The sequence below is a fragment of the Haemaphysalis longicornis genome, unplaced genomic scaffold (assembly GCF_048455015.1).
Source record: "Haemaphysalis longicornis isolate Haplotype H1 unplaced genomic scaffold, Haemaphysalis longicornis Haplotype H1 scaffold_12, whole genome shotgun sequence".
NCBI lineage: Eukaryota > Metazoa > Arthropoda > Arachnida > Ixodida > Ixodidae > Haemaphysalis > Haemaphysalis longicornis.
Window position 1 is genome coordinate 43556016 of NW_027526225.1, and position 24100 is coordinate 43580115.

Consider the following 24100-nt stretch of genomic DNA (forward strand, 5'->3'; position numbering starts at 1 on the left):
CAAACCATTCGCTGACAATGCGTTTAGTTTCGTTCGCACGGTTTGCGAGTGTCTGTGGTTTCAAGCGGATTTACGCAATGCTCCGGCGAGCGTCTGCTGTCTAAGTTAGCGTTTAATGTTATGCGTCTAACGGTGCCATACCGACTCAATATAAATAGCAATGTGCAAGTTCATATTCATGCACAACAAACATTAAAATTTTCCTGTGAAGACAGATTTGACTTTCGTGTTTTACGTTATTTCTATGAAAAAAGTGTCAACCGCATTTCTTTCCTTCATCCCCCAACCTGCGCTGTTTTCTAATTCTAAGCCGCGGACTGCTTGCGTCTTTTAAATTCCCCGGTAGGCCCATTTTGAAAGCAAACCTCCTGCTTTTTTCTTTTTCCCAGTAATCAAGCCTTACACAGCGATTAAAAAAACTTCTTTAATGAGCAAAGAGACAATGCATCTTTGCCTTACATGGGCTAGTTCTTGTGAGCAAGGTGATGTTTAACACGATGGAGGCACACACACTGAACAAAAACTTCACACGCCAGTCAGTGTTACCTGATAGTTACACCCTCGGACAGAACACTTTAGACTATGCAGCCCCTACGCTGCTTCAAACGTAACTCACCAGTTGCAAAGAGCGGCGCCTGAAAACTTCTCCACTCACGGACAGGTAATTTTAAGCACATTCGGTGCATTTGTAATAATCAGACTTTCTCAGATAAAAGCGTTGTTTATACTATTACCCGGAACTAACATTAAATCAATGAAATGAGTATGCTATAAAACTTTTTAATTTTCAATCTTATTGTAATGACAAAAAATGTTTTATCAATTGATACCCACTATGTTAGCTCTCAGACAATAATTTTTAGAAGACCGCAGCTGAGGGCATTGATACTTTGGTTTGACGCTTCGGAAGTATTTCTGAAACGGAAAGGTATTTTGCCACTATAACAAATAATCAAAAAATAACTTCGTCATAGTCCCAAAAACATATTCGCCAAGAAATTCGCTGCCTGGGTCGCTTTCTTATATATTGTAAATTTAGTGTTCGCCCCAAATTCAAGAACGGTCTTCCGAACCATTGTGCTTTACATATTCCACGACACAACCAGACTTAAAGCAGTTCTAATTGAACTAGAGTGTCCCAATCACATTTAAGTGTGTCATCACACAAAGTAAGACAGATTCGGTCTCCATGTTATCCAGCTTTTTTTTTCTTCAATGTAGTGTTTCCAGGGCCTGACCCGTAAGGCAGATTTACATTGCTACAAAAGTCAACGACCGTTAGGAGCTTGGGGGATTTCGTAGCGGCGTACAATCGGGAATAACAAACTAGATTTCTACACATCAGGTGTACACACTGTTGCAAAAGTCGACACAACGTCTCCCAGACGACAAGAATGTCAGAAGTGCCAAGCTGTACAAAATGTGGCACGGAACCTGACTTGCAAACATTCCTGTTTACACGCACAAACAAAGGTCGCTAACACTCAGCGGCAGGCAACTCTATCACAACGCTTGTGACGTGTTGCAGCTACGGTGAACACTGTCGCATGCTTAAAAAAATATTCAGTACCTGGCACTAAGACAAGATAAAACAGCACGTCGGTTCTCTGACAAGGTCACACGGGTACGCCAGCACGTGAGCGGACATCTCAAGAAATATCACTTGTACAGTAGGCCTCCTGTGAGACACCAAGCCCAGCCGAAAATTATAATTGGGTGTTGACATCAGGGGTAAACTTTACTCGGAGGGGTAAGCGGATTGAAACGTTTTTGAAACGCCACTTGTAATGAAACGTCATGTACTTGGTACGCGATGTAAGTTTTTTTTTTTTTTGCACACCACAAGGCAGCGCACGCATCCAGAGTAAGCGCATAGCCGTGAAGAGGTTCGTAAATTGGACGAGCAAATGATCTAACAAACACGTACAAATTTTTGAGCAGTCGAAAACACGCTCTGCAGGTATTATTGTTTAGTATGATTTGTTTCAATGTGTAGCATGCTCCTACAATGCATGTAATTGTGTCTAACCAAGAAACGTCCTCCAGGAATGCTCCGAGTTTTCCCTCCGTCTAATCAGGTCACTAAAAAGGGGACTGCTTTCGGTGCTGGATGCGGAATACAAGAAGATAACTTCTGTTCAGGACAACAAATCTACAAACTTTTCTGTACATCAACCCATTTTAAGTGAACACAAAAAATATTTCCAACCTACAAATGGCTCTTCTCAAAAATAAAACACATCAAAATGCGACCTAAATATTATTCATGCTACCGCAATAAAAATATACATCTATTTTAACACAGGCGACATAACGTGTTGCCGGGGCTTTTCTTTTTGTTGTTGTTTAAGAGCCATCGTTAAGGCGTCAAGTAGTTTTTTTTTTCATATTAAACTTAGACGATGTGTGTTTACCACATTCTGTCATCCTATGATATCAAACGACTGGAGAGGCACATGGCAACCCCGTGCAAAGTAGCTCACAAGTGGGCGCTGTCATCGTATTGCAGTCTGACATATCTCAGCGTCAATTTAGTCGGCTGACCATGGTCAACAGGATCACATTTAGAGAAACATTTACTATGGTGTTATGACATGCCGGCGAGAAGGAAAGTAATGCGGTGTACTATCAACGAAATATTTCACTTCTCTTCATTCAGTGGTTACACAGGTTGGCAAGGAGGAGGAAGTTTGCATAGATCAATGTCGCCGCCTGTCGTACGCGTCGCTTTTGTGAGCAAGAAGACAAAACTGGGGGAAAAACATCAATACATCCCTAAGAGTACTGCTGAGTGCGACTTTTAGTTGCCAGATGCAATTTTTGTTGAAATTATTCTCCTGGCCTGATTTCTCGCAATACCTGCTGGTGGTGTAAAACTCCAATGGGGCATTAGGCAATCTGTACAGGATATCAAACCTACTTTGTTGTGCACAAGACGTTGAGCCAGTAAAGCAGAAAGTAATGTGAAATCTCTGCCTACGAAAAATCTCCCAATGTAAGCGATTTTTGTGGCATGCACAACAAGGAATATCACAGCACCTTGCGAGTGGCAGTGCCTCAAAATAAATGGAGTATTTGAGTGATTATTAGAAACTAGACCCTTATTATGGCAGCACTAAAAAATCAATTAGACCATTCTTGAGCACATTTATTAATGCCAAGCTTTTGCCGCGTTGGAAATTAAAAAAGAGACAATGTACCAAACACACACTCCCTGCTCAGACAAAAAAAAACATTGAAGTTTTCAGGGCGGCTTTCCCACGTTCAGGCAGTAAGCACTGCCTATTTCTCTTGCCGCTTCAGAGAATTTGTTCAAAGCAATGTGTCCTTGGGCTTTATATGCCAGTCAACTGGTGATTCAGGTAGCTAAAAGTAATGTACAGTTGGAGAAAACAATGCGTTTCTAGTTGCCACTGCCTGAGTTAGAAAGGTTCTTCTAGGTCTTTCGGAGCTAGGAGGAAACGGTGACGTTGCATGGCCCCTTGACGCCACTGTGCGACGCCCACTGGTGAGTCAGTCGCCGTCTAAGCTTCGCCATGTTGTCGACGATGAGCGGGTTCTTGGGATCCAGCGAGAACGCTGTCTGGTAGTGCCGGAAGGCTGCTGAGTAATCGGCCTGCGGAGAACGGGCACCACGTGCGCATAGATTAGCTTTCGTCGTCAGCAGTGCAATCCGCGTCCGTTTTTTAGGGCACAACCTGTACTACGCTGAATCCTTTACGGCAATTCATGGCGTCACGAGGGACTGTAAGCCTCTTCCGCATGGGCTGCGCCTTTCTTCATGCTTAGCTCGCTCGGAGCCAAGCCGCAGCAGTACCGCGCGACTAGGTGAGGATGACAACACTGCTTCGCCTGCGCTCGATCGCTCAGCGCAGGCTAGGCCGTCTATGCGTGCGCTTCAATGCAAGCGAACCACGTGACTAAGCGAGGGTATAACGGCTGCTTCGTCAGCGCTTGGTCCCTCGGTCTCGCCGTCGATGGCGTACTGGCTGGGCGGTCCGTCTGTGACTTTCGGCGCATGCGAAAGTATGAAAGCAATAATCCAGTATATAGGTATAGCTAAATGACAGGCTGCGGCATTTCAAGCAAGACCAGCTTTTTATTTATTTTATTTATATAAATTCAATTAGAAAATTTCAATTAGTTTCAATTAGAAGTTTCCATTAGGAAAGCTAGCCTGCGGGCAAAGCTTTAAGCGGCAGTGGGCGATACAACGAAAGGAAACAGCACGTCAACAAGAAAAAAGGAAGAAAAAATGCACTAACATCATTCAGGTACGAATCAAATACATTTTGGCGGGTTTTGGAGCTCCCACATAAATGATAAACTAATTTGGCATTGTACAGCATCTGCAGGCAACAGGAATAATTCGCGTGTGGTTTGTAGGAAAAAAGAATTTTCACGATACACTGCGTGTATAGTTTTCGCTTTCGCTTGCACTAACTAAGCATCCCCCATTAAACGACGCACAGCTACAGGGAGCCGGTTCAATTTTGCATTGCTGGCTCTCCACCAACTACCCAGTAACACTAGCCGGCAAAAGCCCGCCGCCTTTTGCCAGAGCCCATAGGTCCATATGTCAGATGCGTAACCACCGTAAATAGAATAGGACCGCTACAAAATTGCACTGTGTAGTCCACAGCGGTTTTTCCTCCTGCTCATCGGCTAAGTTGCTCGCGTGATTGTAGGAGTCAATGGTTATCAACCCACTAAAATAAATATTCTTCACTTTTGCTATCCCAAGCTGCACTTTTTGCCGTTTAGGTTGGAGCGTGCTTCCGTCCCTCGACGGTTACTTCCTTATGTGTTGAAAATGCGCGCTGTCTTGGCGCAGAGGAAGAGACTTTTCAAGGTTTAGTTCAATAAGACACCTTTATTCTAAATGTCACCAAAATGCAAAATTGGGGATGTTTAAGCAGTACCAATACCTGTTCTTGTGAAATTGCATGCAACCACTTAGGGGCGGAATATTTCGCAACCTGGTATAAAGTAAATTTAAATGTGAAAGTAGAGAGCGCCTATTTCTTTTACTTGGCGTGAGAAAGCGATACCCGGGAGTAAAGGTTCATGTAATTCGCAGGAAAATAACCAAGAACTTACACTGAGTTCTATAGCGAATATTCGAATAAGCGTCTCATCACTCTGACATTTTATTCACAATTTGTTTTACCGAATTCAGATTCACATTGTAGACGCTTCCCTAAAAGAGCGCAAATAATCGCTCATCTCGCTAAAGTAGCTGTGTAAACTATGAAGGAACACTATTTGAAATTCCACGTACCCTGATTGTAACACTGTGGGGGCCAAATTTCCTGGGCAGCTTAATCGCCATGCGCACAAATTCCGCAAATTATAAAATGGTGTACATGCAACACTGCGAGTTTGAAACTGCTTTCTAGTATTGCAGAGACTCCTCTTGCTTTTCTACATTAGCTGACGAACAAAAACCTCCTGAAGCTTTGCTAATTTTGCGCTGATCATGGCTGGTATTCGCGACCTTTAAGAAATTGCAAACTCTCTGTGGTAGCCACGAAGTATCGGTGGCGGAGTCTTTTATTATGCCTCTACACCGAAGCGACAGCAGGGCTCTACCCTGTTGTACTTTCCATACTCACTCTCAAGATTGGCAGTGACATGACGTACACAGTAATTCCGCGAACCACCGGACAAGCGCTTTCTCAAGCTTTGTTCGCGGTAGTAAGACAAATATACCCACCTGCAAGTGCCTGATCACGGCGAGATTAAGATGGGCGTGGGCAAGGTTTGGGTCCAGTCGAATCGCTAACAGGTAGCTCTGCGATAACGAGAGGAAATAAAAAAATTAACGCTCAACTTGCGTTTCCTGGTACTGGAATTCTTCGTGAATTAGCTCACTAGGGTTACCTTCAATTTGGCACAATTATTCCCTAGTTAGCTCTCTTCAACATGTCGTAAGCAAACCGTTCACATTCTCGAAAAAAATGAGACCTGCCATCAGGAATGTTCTCGATTTCGTGGAAAAGGGCTTACGTTTCAATTAGAAAAGGTCCATTTCTTAAATTTTTTCGTCTGGAAACTAAATTCAAATTGATCTGGTCAAAATTATTTTTGTCAGTAAATGAAGCCGCAGGTTTAGAAACAAAAAATATTCGTTTGCCTCTTTGCAAGATGTAACTGAGTCTCCACGCGTGAAAGTACACGATATAAATGTCTACAGCTCGAGGAAATATTGTACCTGTGCAGACGAGCCGAGGTCGCCCAGATCCTTCAGGATGTCACCGTGCTCGGCGTGAAGTCTTGCACAAGACCGGTCGTCGCTGGCACACAGCCTCAGAGCCTTCAAAATGTAGTCCAGGGACTACAAAGGAACGCCAAAACAACAACTTTTTCTCTAGCGACAAAACAACGTGGCGTAAATATCGTTATCATACTTTCATCTTTCATACTTACAAAATCTCATGTACAATTTTTAATGAACTAGTAGAATGCATGCAAGAATTCATGCAGCATGTCTCAGGTCTGGCAATAAATTTCTCGCGACACTTGAAGGGGCCCTGCAGACAAAATACAAGTTTGTTTTAATCGAAAGATTTGGTGTGTTATTGTGCCCCAGCGCTTGCCCGGAAGCAAACGATGCCTTACTCACTGAGAAATTATTCGATTTAAGTTAAAATTTTGAATCTCCCGCCAAATCGTGTTTCCGCGGCGTTTGCAGTAACGTCGCAAGGACACGTTTTCAAGCGAAACCTAGTGCGCCATTAGGCTCGGCAACCGAATGCGGAGCCTTGTTTATCGCCAGTCCTCCTAAATGGCGCCACCATTCTGCACAGGGCCAGTTCCTGCCTTTGCTTTGTATTTGACCGTATTCGCACCTGACTTGTTTTTGTTAAGGTAGAAAAAAAACGTTTCGTGAAACATGGTGTTCGATGGACAAGCCAAGGCCACTTCATGGAAAGACCTCCTTTTCATTGAGCGGTCGTGCACAAGAATTGTAACGTAAGACACAGTCATTTATGCCAATCGGCCAGTGCCGTCTGAGACAACCCCAAAGCGCCGCACTGCTGTACAGCTAAATAAGCATAGTGCGCGCAGTACCAACAGCAGTACGCATCGGTACAGCTATGTTTACGTATACTTTCGCAACTTCCACTATTTACTCCGCCATTCTTACTGCTATATAAAGAATGTGCCCCAAATGTAGGCGCAAATAGTTCGTTCGGCAAGCTTTTAACCCCTGCCCTATTTGCGTTCGCTTTTTCCGGCCTCAGCCAATCGGAGACCTGGGCATACCACATCATAGGTTCTGTTTCGGGAAAGCAGCTAGTAGTTCCCATGCCGTCCACTTTTTTCCTAATTATATAGCTCATTAGAGCGACGTTACTTTAAAAGTGGTGTCAGTATAATTCTAACGAGGCAATCTTTCGAATGAACCAAACTTGTGTTTTGTTGTCCGCATGACCCCTTTAAGGCTGCTTACGCAATTTAAAAACGAAAGCCTGGAGATACTTATCAGGTACCTAGTGACGAGTTCATCCTACTGCCGTGTTAGTCTTTGGTTGTGTTTCTTTGTCTTCTTGGGGTTATTAGTTCGAAAGGAAGAAGACTGGCGATCCTTAACGCCCCAGTTTCTCCAAGAACAGAGTTCCGTGTGACTGGCATGCACCTCTGTTACGCAGCGATGTGTTTACATGTCACTCGATATGGAATCAACGATACGACGACAGACAAGGATTTCCTTGCTTAGATAAGTTTTGAAATTAATAAGTATTTATTTCCCACACGTCGTAAGCCGTGATCCTACTGCGTTGTTAAGCGTGTCACTTTAAAAAGTGGAACGTGCGCCGCAAATGTGCTTAGCTTGTTTATGAGAACTTATTTTCTTCCGTTATGGCTACAAAAAGTGTACACACGCATGCGCACAGCTTTTCGCCATACCAGTGCGGTCCGATTGATGTGGTTGTAGAGGAGTGCAGCCTGGTGTAGCGCTTCCCTGTGAGTAGAGTTCTGCCGGAGCACCTCCAAGAGAAGCTTTTCGGCGTCGCCAAAACTGCGGGTTCGCATGAGGAGCTGCACGTGGAAATGGAAATAAAACCTAATTTTGGTATCAGCGAGGAAAATGAAGGTTTACTTTGTTTTTAACAATTCCGTCATTTTTTTATCTCATCTACGGAAAATGAATAATGGAGTTCGGCAATTTCGTTTGTGATAAATCTACAGACCAGCGCCTGCTCTATTTATTTTGAATCCTCAAGAAAAAACAATGTACGACATACAGCTCCGGGTGCAAGCCGTCACCAAGGAGCGGCAGCACAGTCTTAACTATACGAAATGCATTAACATAGGAGTACGTAACAGCAACCAATATCTTCGTTCATTATGAAGAATTCAAGGTTTTCGCATTAGTAATACAAACATAGTATATTTAAATACTCAAAAATCGAATGCGAGTCCCTGAGTTACAACAAACAGCCTGGGGTCTTTCTGCTCTTGAGCTAAGGCAGATTTGTTTGCGCATTACTATAGCATTGCTGGAGCGGTTGTGCTGGAACGTATTACTCAGTCAGAAAACAAAAAAAACATACACTTTCACGAAAGACGGAGCCGTCTTCCTGTCAAAGTATTACGTCTTCGTTATACGTTCGAGCGCATCCCCGCAACGATGATGTATCAACTAGGCCGACACTAAGCCCTACTTAGGATCACTATCGTCCCTCTTTCTCAAACAAATTTTTTAACGAAAAACAAATTGCCATCTTATTTCAGCATTCTGCAAATGGACATTTTACACAACGATAACCAGTGATTGTCAGAAAAAAGCGTCAAATAAATGAAATGTCTTCAGGCAGCCTTTCCGGCAAGTACGCGCTCTGCTGCCCCGATAAGCACTCACGTGGTGCACTTTGCTGTCGAGGTGGTCGGGGAAGAGGCGCTGCGCTTCTTCGTACACCTGTCGCGCCTCGTCCAGCCGACCAGCGTTGATGTAGAACACGGCCAGACTGTCCATCACCTGCGCGTCTGGCTCAACCGACAGGGCTCTGTTCGCATGGAGTAAATGGGAGTAGTAGGAGGAGCGCAAACAGGGCAATTTGTTAATGAAAAACATTTAAAATTTATATCCTATCCCCTGCCGTGGCAACCATCGGTACTCTTTATATGCAATTAATGATTAAGCATTCAAACCCTTCTCACTCGAAAGAGAACTAGAAATTTCAAAAAAAAAACTATTTGTGAACTGTTGCAAGCTTTGCAAATCTAAAGGATACTTTTTTTTTAAATTACGTGGGTTATTTTAAATTAACGCAAAGGTTCAGTGTTATGAGTGACCCGCACGAGTGATTACTTGATTTGTATGAGAGAGTTTTTAGTTGCCAACAATCAACAAAGAAGTTTTTCAACTAATAAACAGCTTTTTTTTAATTTCCAACAAAAGATACGTTAGCCCACTTTTTTATGTTGATGACGTGGACAGCATATAAGTGTTCTGTTACTGCAGTGCGCCTCATGTACCCGTCACGCAGATGTCCCACCTATTTTAAAGAAGTCCTGATACACTCTTTGGGAACTGTGTGGCGTATTCATGTTCATTGTAGGATATAACGAAGTTGTCCCCTCACAGCCGTATTTTTAGAGCGATAAGGCTTTTCCCGGGTGGTGTCCCTCAATGCAGCAGATATTTATGCTTCGACGCCTTTGATCCTCGTTTCAACATTTCTGTTTCGGCTGGTGTCTTTTGTAGCTTCATTTTTAGCAAGGGGACTCTGCGCGTGCATTTCAGTGGGACATGTTTTATACTCTGCCCTCAGCCGAGACGTCGAGGCACCAATCGGGCACGTGTGACACTCTGTCTTGTGGTACGCAATAGAAACGTTTGCATTCTAGTCTCTTGCGTAGCAGTCCATGGCAGTAGAGCGACGTTTACGGGCATTTATAATCGCAAACAGCTGAAGAGCTGTGAACAAAACGTTTTAAGAAAGCGCTCCTTTCCGTGGGGCTCAATAATATTTTAGCAGGCATACCCCGCAGAGCACATGCAAAACGAGCGGCGCATTCAAGCAGGACACGCGCCCAGTTTGACTAGCTGCGCGCGTGTCCCTAGAAGACCCGTTGGATAAAACAGTCCCAAAACAAGAATAAAGGAACAAGTCCAGAGGAGCAAAGAACATGTACCCACGATTTCCGCATTGCTAATCAGGTAACGGCACCGGCGTCGGCGCTGACAGCCTACTAGAAGCAGGCGCCTTCGGAGAAGGGTGCCTGACGCCTCCCTTCGACAAGATGCACGCAAAAGCTGATAAAAAAACGAATCTCTTCTTCGCAACGCGTAAAAGTGGTGATTATGCCTCTTCGCACAAAAATGACGTGTGGACTGGAAGTGAGAGCATGACACGAGTTCCGAACTTCGCTCGAACATCTCCACGGTTTTCCCTCTTAAGCAAAAATTTATAGGTAATGCACGTTACCAAGTCCATGTTGCTTAACACTTGACAAAGTTCCACTGTAGTGTAAAAAGCCTTTCCGAGGTCTATATAAAATCCCAACGTCAAATTTTTTTTAAGGTGTCGACGAATTGTCACAATAAGTAAGCCCTGTAAGAGACTAAGCGAGCTTTTCTGCGCATTGCCTACTTACGACTCCATGCAGGTGCTCAGGCTGCGCTGATGAAAAAAATGCCAGTGTTCTGGGAACTAGGCACCTTCAAGCTGTAATTCTTATTGTTTTCGTTCAAGCGTTAATCTCTGTAAAAAAAACTGGTGCCAACACGCTTTTGAAGTGAACGATTCATTAGCGCCACCTGTGTTCCTGTCCCCGATAATGCTAATGGATATAATGCAACATGATCAATAAAAAGGAAATTAAAAATTTGAAATAAATTAAAGATCGTACTGAAGGCGTTGAGAAAAACTGGTCTGACAGACAATTAAGGTTTAATTGTAAGACCCTGTGATAGATATTAACGTGCAAGCTGTATCTTTCAGTACTTGGTGGGAGCGTATTCTAGGATTTTTTAACCTTCAGAAGTTTTGTGGATGCAACTTATGAATAATAGGTTTAATTACCACAGTGGTAATAAAATAGGCAGTTTCTATAAAAAGATTATTTCTTGTTTATCCCCGAAATAAACGATAATGTAGAGTGTTGCCTTTCGTTACGCATAAACAAAACTTCCGATAATATTGGAACCTCTCAGCCGTGGCGTGTTGAGATTTACAACTAGTTCACAGCTTCAAAATACGCGTATGGGGTTCGACTTGTGGAAAAAGATGCGAGACGTCTTCCACCTTCGTAGAGCTTTTCCTAAAGACCTCGCAACCTGTCAGGCAGTCCCTCTCTACTGGCCCGTGGGAGCGCGTTTCCAAAAAAAACTGGCAGAGTTTAATGGGTACGAAAATACGCACCTTTTGTAGACGCTCTCGGCCTGTATATTGAGCTTCATGCTTCGGAGGCTCCTCGCCGCGTTCAACAACGCTGCGGTGTGATTCGGCTGTAGCTCGAGGGCCCGTTGATACTGCATGACCGCCTCCTCCGAGCGACCTGAGGACAGGAACGACCGGTCTATATAGCATCGAAGACAGTGCGTATAACCAGTGCCGTCTGTATACCATTGCCTGTCGCGTCAGTCGATAACGGCGAAACCGTCGTTTTCCACTTGCTGTCTCCTGCCCTTCCCAGCCAGCTAGCCTTTCCACGTGCTCCCAGTTTGTGTGGTGTCTGCTGGGCAGCGCCGCTTCATGGAAACTATACTAAACGATTCGCAGGGTTTGTTCCAGCTTTCGCAATGTGATGGCCGTACGCATCCATGGTTAGGGCCTATTGAATGCCTACTTTGGCCGTACAACCGTGGTGTAGCATGCGCCGGTGGGCTAATTGTCATGTATTTTGTTTTCAGTTAGTTCCGGCAAAACAACAGTTGCAGCAGCCGTTTGCTGTGGGCATCCTCCCTCCGTAAATGGCCATGTATTGACAGCAGACAGCAATACTGTAACGTTTACAAGTTCACTGTGAACTAATTATGACAACTAAATGAAACTCTGCGTAATGTCGGAATCACTTTAGAGGCTAATTTTCATATAATTTGTTTCTGGATATTTTTAACAACACAAGAAGTAGAGCCGTTTTGTATAATCATACTCCCTCCATAGATGGCCATGCTTTACTGAGCCACAGGAATGTGAGAAAGCCAGCTCACAAAAGCCAAGCTTACACCGATCTCCTTATAGTCAGCTTCACCTGTTAACACGAATGCAATGCTGGCAAGGCTTTTTTTGAGGGCTACATAAGTCGCCCCAAATCAAAAAAAGAAAGGGCCCATCTCCCCGCGAGGGGGACTCGAGTAAATGCGTCGCATAGGGGGTGGGTGTATTGCGTTAACGTTTAGTGTTTGGGGAGTTGGTGGTAGTGAATGCGTTGTATCAGCAGCTTCTTGACGTAGTTTGAATGAGTCAAGGATATAAGGCGCGTTCGTAGCCTCCCATTCTGTGTCGGCTTCGTGGCGCAGTGGGTAGAGCACCATATACCTCGCGTTCCGCCCACAGGTAGTGAATGCGTTGTATCAGCAGCTTCTTGACGTAGTTTGAATGATTCAAGGATATAAGGCGCGTTCGTAGCCTTCCATTCTCTGTCGGCTTTGTGGCGCAGTGGGTAGAGCACCATGTACCTTGCGTTCCGCCCGCAGGCTCGTGGGATCGAAACCAGGCGCCGGTAAGTATTATTTTTTTATATAGTGTAGGGGGAGGGGTGCGGACCTGTTGTTGAGAGCGAGGAAGGCAGCGTGATGCGGGAGAGGAGAAGTGGGGGAGAGGGCGCACCTGGAACGGCTGTTGCGGACGCCGAGGCACGCCGACAACGCCGGGTGACATCATGAGTTAAAGAAATGCTCTGAATTTAATATGAAGGCCCTACATCCTTTTTTATGAATTTCTTCAACACAGGGAACCGGTTTTCGCGCGACATAGAAACCTGTTCCAAAAAGAGCGTGATATGTTACCAGCAAGACCCTTGTCAGTGGCCGACACAGTACCGCTCCGCTGCTAAAATTCTCGTTTTAAAGTGCGTCGAGAGGAGAGCTCACCCTGCGCCTGCAGGAACATGCCGTAGTTGTTTCTGGCATCCGCATTCCTTGGGTCGCTGGTGAGAGCGAGACGATGCAGCTTCTCCGACTGGGAAGTACTGCTGTGGTCGCCGGCGAGAGTTGCCAGCAGTGAGTACGCCTCGCAAAAGTCTGGATCGAGCTCCACGGCGCGCCACAAGAGCATTTCGGCTAGCTTGTCCTCTCCTCGATTGCTGCGCAAACAGTACGATGGAAAGGAGGTGACATCGGTTCATGAAAAGTTGGTAAAGTTCGGCCGCCAACAAAAGGTGAGGAATAGCAAAGTTACAGTCGTGAAATAACTGAAATTACATATCCTTTTGCCGTCTAAGTGTTATGGACTATGCATACTCCTTTATTTTCAGCAAAGGTACGGCCCAAATATGGAATTAGAATCGGAAATGAGGGGCTAGTTGAAATAAAAACAGAAAAGATGGTTAGAAGAGAACTCAAAAGAAGGCAAAGGTGGGAAAGTTTCCGTTTTTCGTGTCGAAGTACGTTTATTTTTTTAATAAACGAAAGTCAGTGGAGAAAAACATTGCCTCCGTGTAGACCCAAAGCCACAAATTGGGTTCGGGTCGTGGGTTCGATTCCCAGCCGGTGAGCATGCTTGGAGATGAAAACACGCTTTTATGGTTCTTCGTGGCTATACATGTGAGAAGTAGAGGAGAAACCGCACTGTTACTTCATATTGCTTGCTGAAGTACTTTAAATTATGAGCGACAGCCCTCCTTGCGTGTCACCGTTAGGGGTGGGTGCAGTAAATGGTTTGGGGTAGCTCAAGCTCGCCTTTAAAGCAGCAATAAAGAGAAAACAGAAGATTGGCTCGTTACAACGACCGCTTTGTCCCGATTACAACGATACCAATTTTATCGCAAAGTTCAAGAAAATGATGGAGATATTAAATAAAATATCTCAAGCAGTGGCGACTTCCAGGACACTTTCCGGCAACTTCTCTATAATGTCACAGAATCTTGTATGTGCCATTGGCGGCTGCCACACTAACCCATTGCGAAGATACATGCATGACTGGATGATTTCAGTCTGGCCTCTAGTTTCGCTTGACTCCATCACTTAATGCTAACGTACAGTTAGCACATTGATAACTACGATTCTAGGTATGGCCCATATGACGCCAACCCTGTCCATAACACGTCACTGTAGCGCAAAATTTAGAAACTTTTTTTGTACTGCTTGCATTTCTTTGGGTAAATTTCGGGCCTGAAATGGGGGTGAGTGAGGTGCCGAAGCCTAGTTATTTCAAATTAAGGAATGTTGTATTTTGCTGTCATGGACACTAAGCGGAAAACGCGATAGCGTCGCCGGGCCCCGTTCGCATCAAGTTAACATTCTGTTTTCATGCTCTTGAGTCACACAGTCACGTAATTACCAAGGCACAGCACTGCTCTGCACGGCGCTCGCGATCCGTGAAAACGTTCCGCTCCGGGTCGCACACCATCTGCTGGGGCCCCGCTTTACGATTCTCAGCGGTTTCAGTGAGCGCCCCAAGGTGCGACCAGAACGGAAAGTTAGGCTGGCCGGTATGAATACACTTTCGAGGAAAAATCGCTCAAATGACAGGGGCAAAGAAAGAAGCAGAATAGTGTTGCTCCTTTCCTCGACCCTATTGTCTGAGCACTACTTCCGCCAAGATGCTCCAATGTGGCACTACGGTATTTTTGCTGACCTACGTGATTTCTATCAGCCTAAAAAAAAAGTATTTTCTGCCTAATACGATTTTTTGTGCCTACCCTTGAGAGCAGTGTTACTAATAAACGAAGAGTGTAAAACATGTGTATATTAGTTTCTCCTTAGTTTTTTTTTGGTAAAATGACACGTCATCACCCCTCTACAAAGGGGGTACCACTATCAATCATCATCATCGTCATAATTTGGCGCATAGTGTTTCCCCGTGGTCCACGCAGCCTAAGACGTCGGCTTTTCTTCGCAAGGGGCCCTTAACGCTAAGTGTAGTTAATTTACCCGCAGTAGTGATCAGACATGACACCTACTTGCACAAAGTAGCAAGATTGTAGTGGGCGCCCGGGTGGCTGGGGTTGATGCGCAGTGCTTGCCGGTAGTGATGCTCGGCGTCTTCAGGTGACGTCATTAGCGTTCCCAAGTTATTGTGTGCGCTAGCGTGCTCAGGCCAGAGTCTGCAGGAATTCAATGCAAGTTTTACTGTTTTGCTTCAAACAAGCCCAGTATAACTAGCACAATAACTAGCGCAGCAATACGGTTGCATGTCAACATGAACACGACTCATTTGATCCATCAAGAGAAAACAACTTCGGTCGGCGCGTACTTCTAACTCCGGCATTTGCGTTTATGGAGCTTTTGTTTTGCGTTGAGAAGTTTTTCTTAATTTGCCGGAGTAAAAATACTGAGACAGGCTTTCTGGGTAAAGCTTTTTGAAACAATCATTTTAATTATTCCCTTAGACAACCAAAGTTACTGAGCACTCAGTTTCTCATATAATTTTGTGCATTACAAATTTTATTACAACTAAAAGATTCTAAAAAATCGCGTTATGACACGCGTCTAGCTACCGCTTAAAAGAAACTGGCTATCAATGCCTCTAGTCAATCAAGTATTGAAAACTGTGCTGGTGTGCAACTAAGTACAAGAGTAACGTTTAAATATGTAAAGTGTGTTCCTACGTAAAGAGAATAAAAAGTATAAAAGTACCAACTCATCGCATTTATCTGTGACCCCTTATTTATGTACGTATTTTAATTTTTTTGATGGTATATAATACAGTAAAGTTCCAATAGTCTGTACAAAACATGATTAATCGGCGTGTTAGAGATCATGCAAAAGCTAAAGTATCCGGCCTTTTAAGTTCAAAGGAAAGAAATACATGAGCTGGCAGCCGCGGTGTGCTGCTGCTTCTCTGCGGCAGCCCTCAGGTGGATATAGGCCAAACAAACCAGTCCGATTGGCACAAGGCAACAAAAAATCGGGCAAGTGACGCAACTAAAGAAAATCGAGACCTTAAACCAAAACAAGGAGCAAACGTCTTGTAGACCGAAGGGAGGAAGTAGAGGAAGAAGGGCGTAGGTAGTTTTGCATAGGCTAACAAAATTCTCGATCAGTGCCCACCGCATGTTCTGTATGCATGTGCTAGACGAGCGTGAGATCAGGCGATATTTCCCAAAAAGTGCTACCTGAGTGCCCGCTCGTAGTGATCGATGGCCAGGGCAGAGTTGCCGAGATCCTTCTGCAGATTTGCGTAGTTGTAGTGCATCTTGGCATTCTGAGGAGCGTCACGTATGCCAGACCTAAGAACAGAGAGGGGCTCAGTGGGAGACCTTGGCACTAAAGGCGGCGAATGCATAATGCAACATTGTGACCGCCACAAAGCAATGTGATACCAGGCAAGTGCCGGGGAAAGGAATGAAACGACACGTTAAAACAGACAATAAGCAAAGGCGTGCACTGGGCCAAGACAAAATAATGCGGGAAAATACTAGGTATTGGAGTAACAGAAAGGGCGGAGACAAAGAAATGCAAAGGGAGAGCTAACGAGAACACGATGAAGTGGACATTAAATAATAAGAGAAATGAACCTACAAGGCAAGTAAGGACAAGAATTTGAGCGAGTAAAATTCGTCACATTTCTAGCGCGCCACAAATGAAGGAGCATGCGTTTGCGCTGCTTGCCTTGCTCACACAATGTTTCAAGAGGATATAGCAAGCATAAATAAATACCTTCCCTTTATTACCACGCAGTGTCACAAGCACGGAGATAGCAGAGGACACAAAAATACCGAGCACAAGAGCACGACCATGCACATGCTTCCGGTTAATCACCGGTTTGGTTTCAGTACAACTGCATCACTGCAACTGCATCAGGCGGCAGCTGTGGAGCGCGTAATTTATTACCCAAAGATTCAGGTAAGGATCTTACTTTTTAACGCTAACTGCCTGATGACGCCACTAGGTTTTTGTATATTATTTCTACATGGTTACTAAAAATTCAGTAACATGTTGCCAAATTATCCGCAGTTCAGCGCTTACACTGGCAGTTACTTCTAAACAAAAAAACTATGAAAGGTACAAATTAGGGGAGGCTCTTGAACAAATGTTTTGGTGCTGCAAAATCTACTGCACCTAATCTGTGAATACTGCTACGGCACGTCTGTACATTGTATATGTTCTGCTTGCGTTCACTGGCCTGAAAGTAGCTCATATAGTTGAAAGCTGCGAATTTTGCGGTACCTGTTAAGGTACTTGTTTGTTGTTGTTTGGTTCTGGACGTAGTACTTGGACTCGTACACCCTGTTTTCACGCTAATTGGTCGGAAAGATCAAAGCAATTTAACATTTGCGCAACGTATACAGAAGAGTGCGGAAAAAAATGTTAAGACTATTACCCGGCGTTTGCCCTTAAAGACACTGCACTTCCCACATGACCCAGGGTATTGTTGTCTGCATTTCCCACACGCAGACGAAACAGGGCAAATGTTCTATACTGACCCAATGTACGAAGCGGTTGATTTCTTACTCGCCCGCACAAAAATGAATAATTGCAGGCTTATGTCATGAACAAAGCTTCAGGAATGTAGAGCAAAGGTGTATGATCGTTAGATATGCAGTAAAAGCACATCTCTGTTCAATGAACAAACCCCCAAATACCTGACTACTATTGCTAAATCCTCCCATGGTTCGCTAGCGCTATCTTAAAATACCTTCTTCGAAACTGGGGCGTAAAATAAACTGTGGAGATATTACGCTTACTGCTTACAAATGGTCGCATCTGCAAGTTCTTTCCTGGCCCGATTATGCTAGTGTTACCTTCAAACAAAGCTGCGGTAAATTGAAACAAGGTCGATCGTAACTTCAGTTGAGATTGAGAATGGCTGAGTATAATCATCAATAAAGAATAATATTTGTTCAAACCCTCGCCTATTGGCGGTGAGATCTTTGAGTGGCGCCCCCTGGCTCTGACGTCGGCTTAGGGATTCGCGCCGCTGTCGTCTGCTACACTCCGCTTGTGAGGGGCAACAGTGCCTGGGCTAGAAATCGCCCGCTTCGTTGCTGTATATAGTGCGTTAAAAAGCGTATTTCTAGCGACTCAGTTATTTTGCCAGCTTCTGACGCATCTGAATAATTTGAAGCTGCATCCCCCACAAGTTTGCAACACACGAAGAGATAGAGAACAACTTTCTTCAGAGTATCGGTCAGAAGATCGTGTGTAACTCGTCCTTTCTTGCTTATTCGTGAGGATCAGCGATCAGAGCTTCTCGATAAGTATTCAAAATGCGTAGGCTTCCCTGCAGTATTTTTGAGATGCTCCTATGAAGACTCAACAGTCTAATACTACGTACCAAGCAGCGGCCTCTACACGCTCATCGCACAGCAGGAAATAAAGCGGCTTTCTTCTGTTTCTTTCGTTGTTGTCTTGTATCGGATTAATGTTTCTTGCTTTTTTTTCTGCCCAACGCATTAATTTTTCTGCGCCGTCACCAAATTCTTATTAGGAGGTTTCGGGATGTTTGGGAGCCTCACAAAGGTCGTGTGGATATTTCCTTCATTTTGTATGGCATACATTCCCTTCTTCACAAATTGGCTTTCATTACGGCTGCGTGCAAAAAGGTGCATATGCGAGGCGTGCTTTGTTTATTCACATGCAAATACAATGAGAAGGTTTGTGCTACGCCACCGCGATCGCGCCCTAAACAGCGTGTTGCACAGTACTCGAAGGCGGCTTTTGTGCTCCGAATTTCTATCGTGATTATATCGTTATCATAAGGAACTGACTCTCAACTCGAACAATGATGACATGATTACGGTGTTGAAAGCATGATATACTCGCTAACTAACGTAATAAATAGTATACCTGCATATATTACAAGACTCGAAACCGAAGAAGAATTCCTAGTAGCTCTTTATTGCTTTTCAACCCTTCCAGGCGCGAAGAACAAATCCTATTCTACTCAGGATGGCGTTGTATGATTTGAAGAAAATTACTTTTACTCTCTTGTCCGGGACTGAGAAGCCGGCCCACTAACCAGATTGATTTAATTGTTAAACAAAGTTTTCCCCTCTTCCCCTTACTCGTGCTCCTCCTCTTGAGTGCAGTTTTCCTATAACGCATATCCGAATATCGGGAAGATATGGCTGTGCAAAATGTTCCGAAATATCCCTCCAGGTTTTAACAAACTTATATGTGTTACTATAAATTTAACGAAGACGTGACTCATTTTGCTCAATAAACCTCCATACTGGTTAGATGCCTGGTATAGAATCAGCACGCGCGCATATACACGCTGGGTTACTTGAAACTCAACCTACAGTTTTTGCAGTCTACTTCATGTCGGCAAACTTTCATACCTTGACAACGTAAAGTGATGTGACAAAACGCGTTCGAGCGTTTGGCAAGGTTGCAAAAACTGTTTTACCTTACACATGATTACCGGGAATCGTGATGCCTTCTGCCAATGCCGACAGCCCTGAAGGCCTAGAATTTGTTTTGGTCTTCCATTTTCGCTGTTGTCGGTTATTAGCAGCTGACTGTTCCTTTTGTTCGAATGCTTACATGCGAAGCTGACGCCTAGCTCCGACTCTTCGCGCTCGGCACAGGACCGGCTTCGCAAGGAATGGGGTGGCGCCGGCAATGTTTCTCCCGTAGCGGTATCCAAAACTATACTGTAATTAACACCATGAGCTAGTGTATGCGATTTTAAGCCTATTATTATGATAAAAAGTTACCCACACGCCAATTCTGGTGCGGACAAGCATCAGACGTTGACCAATCGCAAAGAAACAGCAGGGAGAGCGATCCTGAGTGAAGCAGACGACAAATGCGAGAATCCCTAAGCTGACGTCACGGAGGCGCGCTTCGCAGCGCCGCCTGTGTTCGCGCTCACCGCCAATAGCCCCTTGTATACCCAAAAAAGGCAATAATGGGGAGCATTTTAGTCCCACCTCTTTGGAGTGCAAATGACACACAATCAATGCAGGCATTCCCAGCACTAGTAATAGTACTTTATGCAAGCACAAATGGCATGTGAAAGAAGCAGGAACAATCGCAGACGGAGGAAGCGAAAGCTTCGTTGTGTTCACTGAGAAATGTCACGTCTCTAATCACTCACTCGAACAGTGCCTCCCGGGATGCCCACACTGCGTTCCGGTCCAAAGTTCGCACGGCGAACAGCGTGACGAGTGCGCAAGTGGCGACCACGCACCAGCAGCCAAGGGCGAGTCCTTTTGCGCGAATGCGTGATAGGCCCTGGCCCACTAGGAGGCAGACGCCAATGCTGCAAATGCAAATTTGCACAAAGTTGCCCACGACACAACAAAAAAGTAACTCAGCTTCACTAACTTAACACCTCGACCGCTGATGTTAACATCAAAGCGGCAAGGCGGTCCCTAGTGGCAAGGCTAAGCTTCATAAAACTTGTGAATGCCAGCAGATCGGTTCCCGTTCGCCCCAATTAACTTTTTCCGTGTTCCGCTCCTCGCGCCATCTGCTGGAACCTTTTGTTACTTTTAAACTTGGAACACTGCCAGCAGGGGCGCTTCGAGCGCTTTTTGTTTTTTGACGTCGTAGTTTTTTTGTTTCCGAAAATACAGCACCCATGAATTTTAAATAAAATAACAGCGCGAAAAGCAACTATATATTGTTCTCTTGCCTCAAAGTTAATCAGTGCTTTCTTTTCGCGAAAAACGTTTGACAAATATAGGTCCTGCCACAAGATTTAGTTGTTTACAAAAGCTTTGCATGTATAAACGCCTCGTTCAATGATTCTTTAAACTTGCTGCGTGTGTGCTTGGCGTTTTCTCTCCTCCCCGCTAAGCTATGCGCTCATCACATCGCTGCTGCCACCATTGCCACATCTTCGCATTATATCCTCGACAAAGAACAGCTTAGCTGCTAAAACTGTGGCAGTTCTATTTATATTTTTTACGACAATTACTGCTTATATACCGTTTGCAATACTGCCCTCAGGCTCATTGCCGCCCTCCACCACCCCTGCTCTCGGTGTAAACAGGGAAATGCATAAGGCAAGTTGACTAGCCTGTCACCTGTCGACGGAAAGTTCAAGTATTACTCAAGCGCTGGCGGCTGCTACCAGAGTAACAAAAGAAAAACGGTGTAAGCAAAGTAAACATTACAACTTTTTCCAAATCGAAAAGCAGGATTTAATTTATTAGGTTGTGTTGTTAAGTAAATATTTAGCACAGTTCAGTTTTTGTCCTATAGGTGCCCCGCCAATACACTTGCACCGCATGTTCAACGAAGCAGGGGTGCTCGCGCCACTCCCGTTCTGAAGCGAAGTCTCTCAACAGGTGTGTATTAAGAACCCTGGTTTTTCGAGCTTGTTAGGGCTACCAAATTTGGGTGGCTGGAAACGTCTTCAGAGGAAGGATGTTATACTAATGTGGGAGTTTTAGGGCCCTAATTTGGGTTGATGCGCACGAAATAAAATAACGGAATGTGCAAATACAGTTTTCGCCATGGGTTTTCAATCAGACCATTCTGGGAAATTTATCTTTGGCAACAGCTTCTCTCTCACACTGGGCGCGCAATGTTTTAAAGCCCAGACCTGCACAGGGCTTACCCCGTTTCTGAGAACTAGCCGTCCCCGTCGCCACATGCTATGACTTCACCTACGTACACCGTACTCCAATCTGCTTAGTTACCCACCCTGGCCGTCAGTGCGGTAACTGCTAGGCCTTTATTCTGGCTCGTGCGAGACTCCCGAACACATGTACCCCGATGTGTTACAGCTTTCAGTGGTGAGGAACCTGTAGAGACTGCAGACTCCGGTCTAGTCGTCGGCAATTACGGGCAACCCAACAGGCCGTTCTGAGCTTCGTTCTCCTTGTTGTCACCAATAACCTAATTTGTACTACTGCTTCTTTGAAGTCCCTGTAAATGTATTCTTTTTCTTCAACTCAATTTGATTACATTAACAATGTGGCGAATAACCGCAAATAAAACGCCTAATTATTTTATTTATTTATCCTTAAGGGCCCGAAGGCATTTCATAAGGCTGGGGGGGGGGAGCGTACATCGAAATTGGAAGTTTCATAACAACTTATCAATATGAAGGTGAACACTGCTTACACATTTATTCTGCCTTTCCTTTCCTGCGTTGTGCTGTTTTGCTACGTATATTCTGAAGATGAGAAATTTCAAACTAAGCCTATTGTTCACATTAGTGTAGTTTTATGGTCTCTAATCAGTTAAAGTTTATCGGCTCTCTAGTTCAACAAGACCTACCTTGGGATGTAGAGCACCCTCTCCGCTGCCACGAAGCCCACGGGCACGAACACATTCGACGCCGGAAGGAACGACAGGCACGTCACGAGGACCGGAAGAAAGGGGCCTTCCTCCTTCTTACAACTGCCATCGGTTGCTTCACAGCAGTGCCAGCAGGGTTCGGGGAAAACCTGGTAGACATTCACAAAGTGAATGCAGAAAATATTAGACTTGCATTCAGAAAGGAACACTGACTATTGTATAATTTCAGGTGGGGAATGTGAAGGCGCAATATTTTCGGAACTTGTCGCTATTTTCACTCCACCTTAATATTACGGAGCATGCATCGACTGCGCTGTTGTTTGTGGGAGCAACGCAATAACTATAGCAGTAAAAGTAATCACGTGGTACTTCTGTGGCGTCAAACATTACGTCCGCGATAAGGGGAGTCTTTTTACCAGTACATGGAGACCCTAGGCAATTAGCGTCTCGAGTGGGGCCAGTTGGTTCATTCTGAACATACAAAACTCCGCAAAAAACGAGGACTAAAAAATAAGGGCACAGAGTCCTCGTTTTTTGCGTTGTTTTGTATGTTCCCCTAGGCAATGTGTTAAGAAGGGCTAAGAATACTGTTTGGTGAGCCTTTAAGCAATGAATTTGTGAAACAAGCACAAATGGGCAATGTCAGAATAACAAAAAAATTCAAAATGCACTACACCGCGTTTCTTGTACGTGCAGTTAATTATATAGTAAATGCATATAAGGTCGTGTAGCAGAAATGTTACGTCATAAGAAAAACATACAATTTCTAAAATAAGGCTACTAGCTGCGCGCGTGAGTCCTGGCGCCGAGATCATCTAAAGGTCTACTCGCAAGTGTGCGATGCAATCAAAAGTTTTTCTTTATACATCTTGATTCCTTTTCCGAATAGCTTTCGAAGTATCATGACAATATTAACTGATCACCTGTCTGGCGTCTTTTTTTTTCTTTGTGATTTTTGGTTTTCTCTCGAAAGAGGCATTTCTAATAAGGTCCAACTTGGTGAAACTATCATGAAGGCGCAGTCGATGGAAATGATATGCTGAATAATACCTATACAGATTCTGGTTTCAAGCTGGCGAAGGCTATATGTAATGAGCACATGTTACCAGGAAGCTATGTGGGCGCATTATAGAATATAGAAACAAACTATCATCAACTCACGTTGTGTTCACTCGGCCACTTGAGCGCCCGCCAGGCTAACGCCGCTAGTGTAGCAAACAGGGCAAGCGTAGCCAGGTTCCTTAGATCGAAGAGTGAAGTCAGGAGCGATATGCTGCCCAACTGCCAATCGTACGAGAGGGTGTTTGGACATAGCGTGAGCCAGGCGTTGAAGGCACACAGGTAGGCGTATGTCAGCAGCCTGTTGGCACAAATCAGAGGTGCAGTCCTATACTCACTAAGCTGCAACTGCACACATTGCAAGTACACACAAGTAATCCCCGATTTTGTTTCCTCCCATTTTTACTCTGTCGTGTAGGCTACGCTACGCTAAACTTGATATCTCAGCACTTATTGCTTAGGCGCAAATGTACTCTTCTTATTGTAGTGCCACAAACCAGGCAAGTTAACCCCATATATACGTTTCTTCAAGCTCACCTTTGGGGAACATCGTAAGGCGCCGACGTGAATGAAACTTTTTAACAGCTTTTAGATGGCTATTATCGGTGCTCTTTTGAAAGATAATATCGCCCTGCTTATAAAACGAATGTTTTTTTAGAATTTATTAGTGCTATTCTGCGTTCATTGGGAAAGGGGCAATAAATATGCGAGGTGTTTCGTGGG

The 24100-nt window shown here is 44.5% G+C and overlaps 1 protein-coding gene across 1 annotated transcript in view; it reads right to left on the reverse strand.

The window, feature by feature from the left end:
- Nucleotides 1-425: 425 nt before the first annotated feature.
- Nucleotides 426-24100, reverse strand: part of LOC144162582 (protein O-mannosyl-transferase TMTC1-like) — a 144578-nt gene continuing 120903 nt past the window's right edge. Inside the window, exons 7-18 of the mRNA XM_077693174.1 lie at nt 23480-23678; nt 22298-22467; nt 20163-20327; nt 16234-16347; nt 15079-15222; nt 13049-13260; nt 11376-11511; nt 8867-9014; nt 7915-8049; nt 6215-6337; nt 5717-5794; nt 426-3616 (exon numbers count right to left, since the gene is read on the reverse strand). Coding sequence (XP_077549300.1) covers nt 3452-3616; nt 5717-5794; nt 6215-6337; nt 7915-8049; nt 8867-9014; nt 11376-11511; nt 13049-13260; nt 15079-15222; nt 16234-16347; nt 20163-20327; nt 22298-22467; nt 23480-23678 — 1789 coding nt within the window. The 3' untranslated portion in view covers nt 426-3451. The remainder of the gene's footprint in view (nt 3617-5716; nt 5795-6214; nt 6338-7914; nt 8050-8866; nt 9015-11375; nt 11512-13048; nt 13261-15078; nt 15223-16233; nt 16348-20162; nt 20328-22297; nt 22468-23479; nt 23679-24100) is intronic.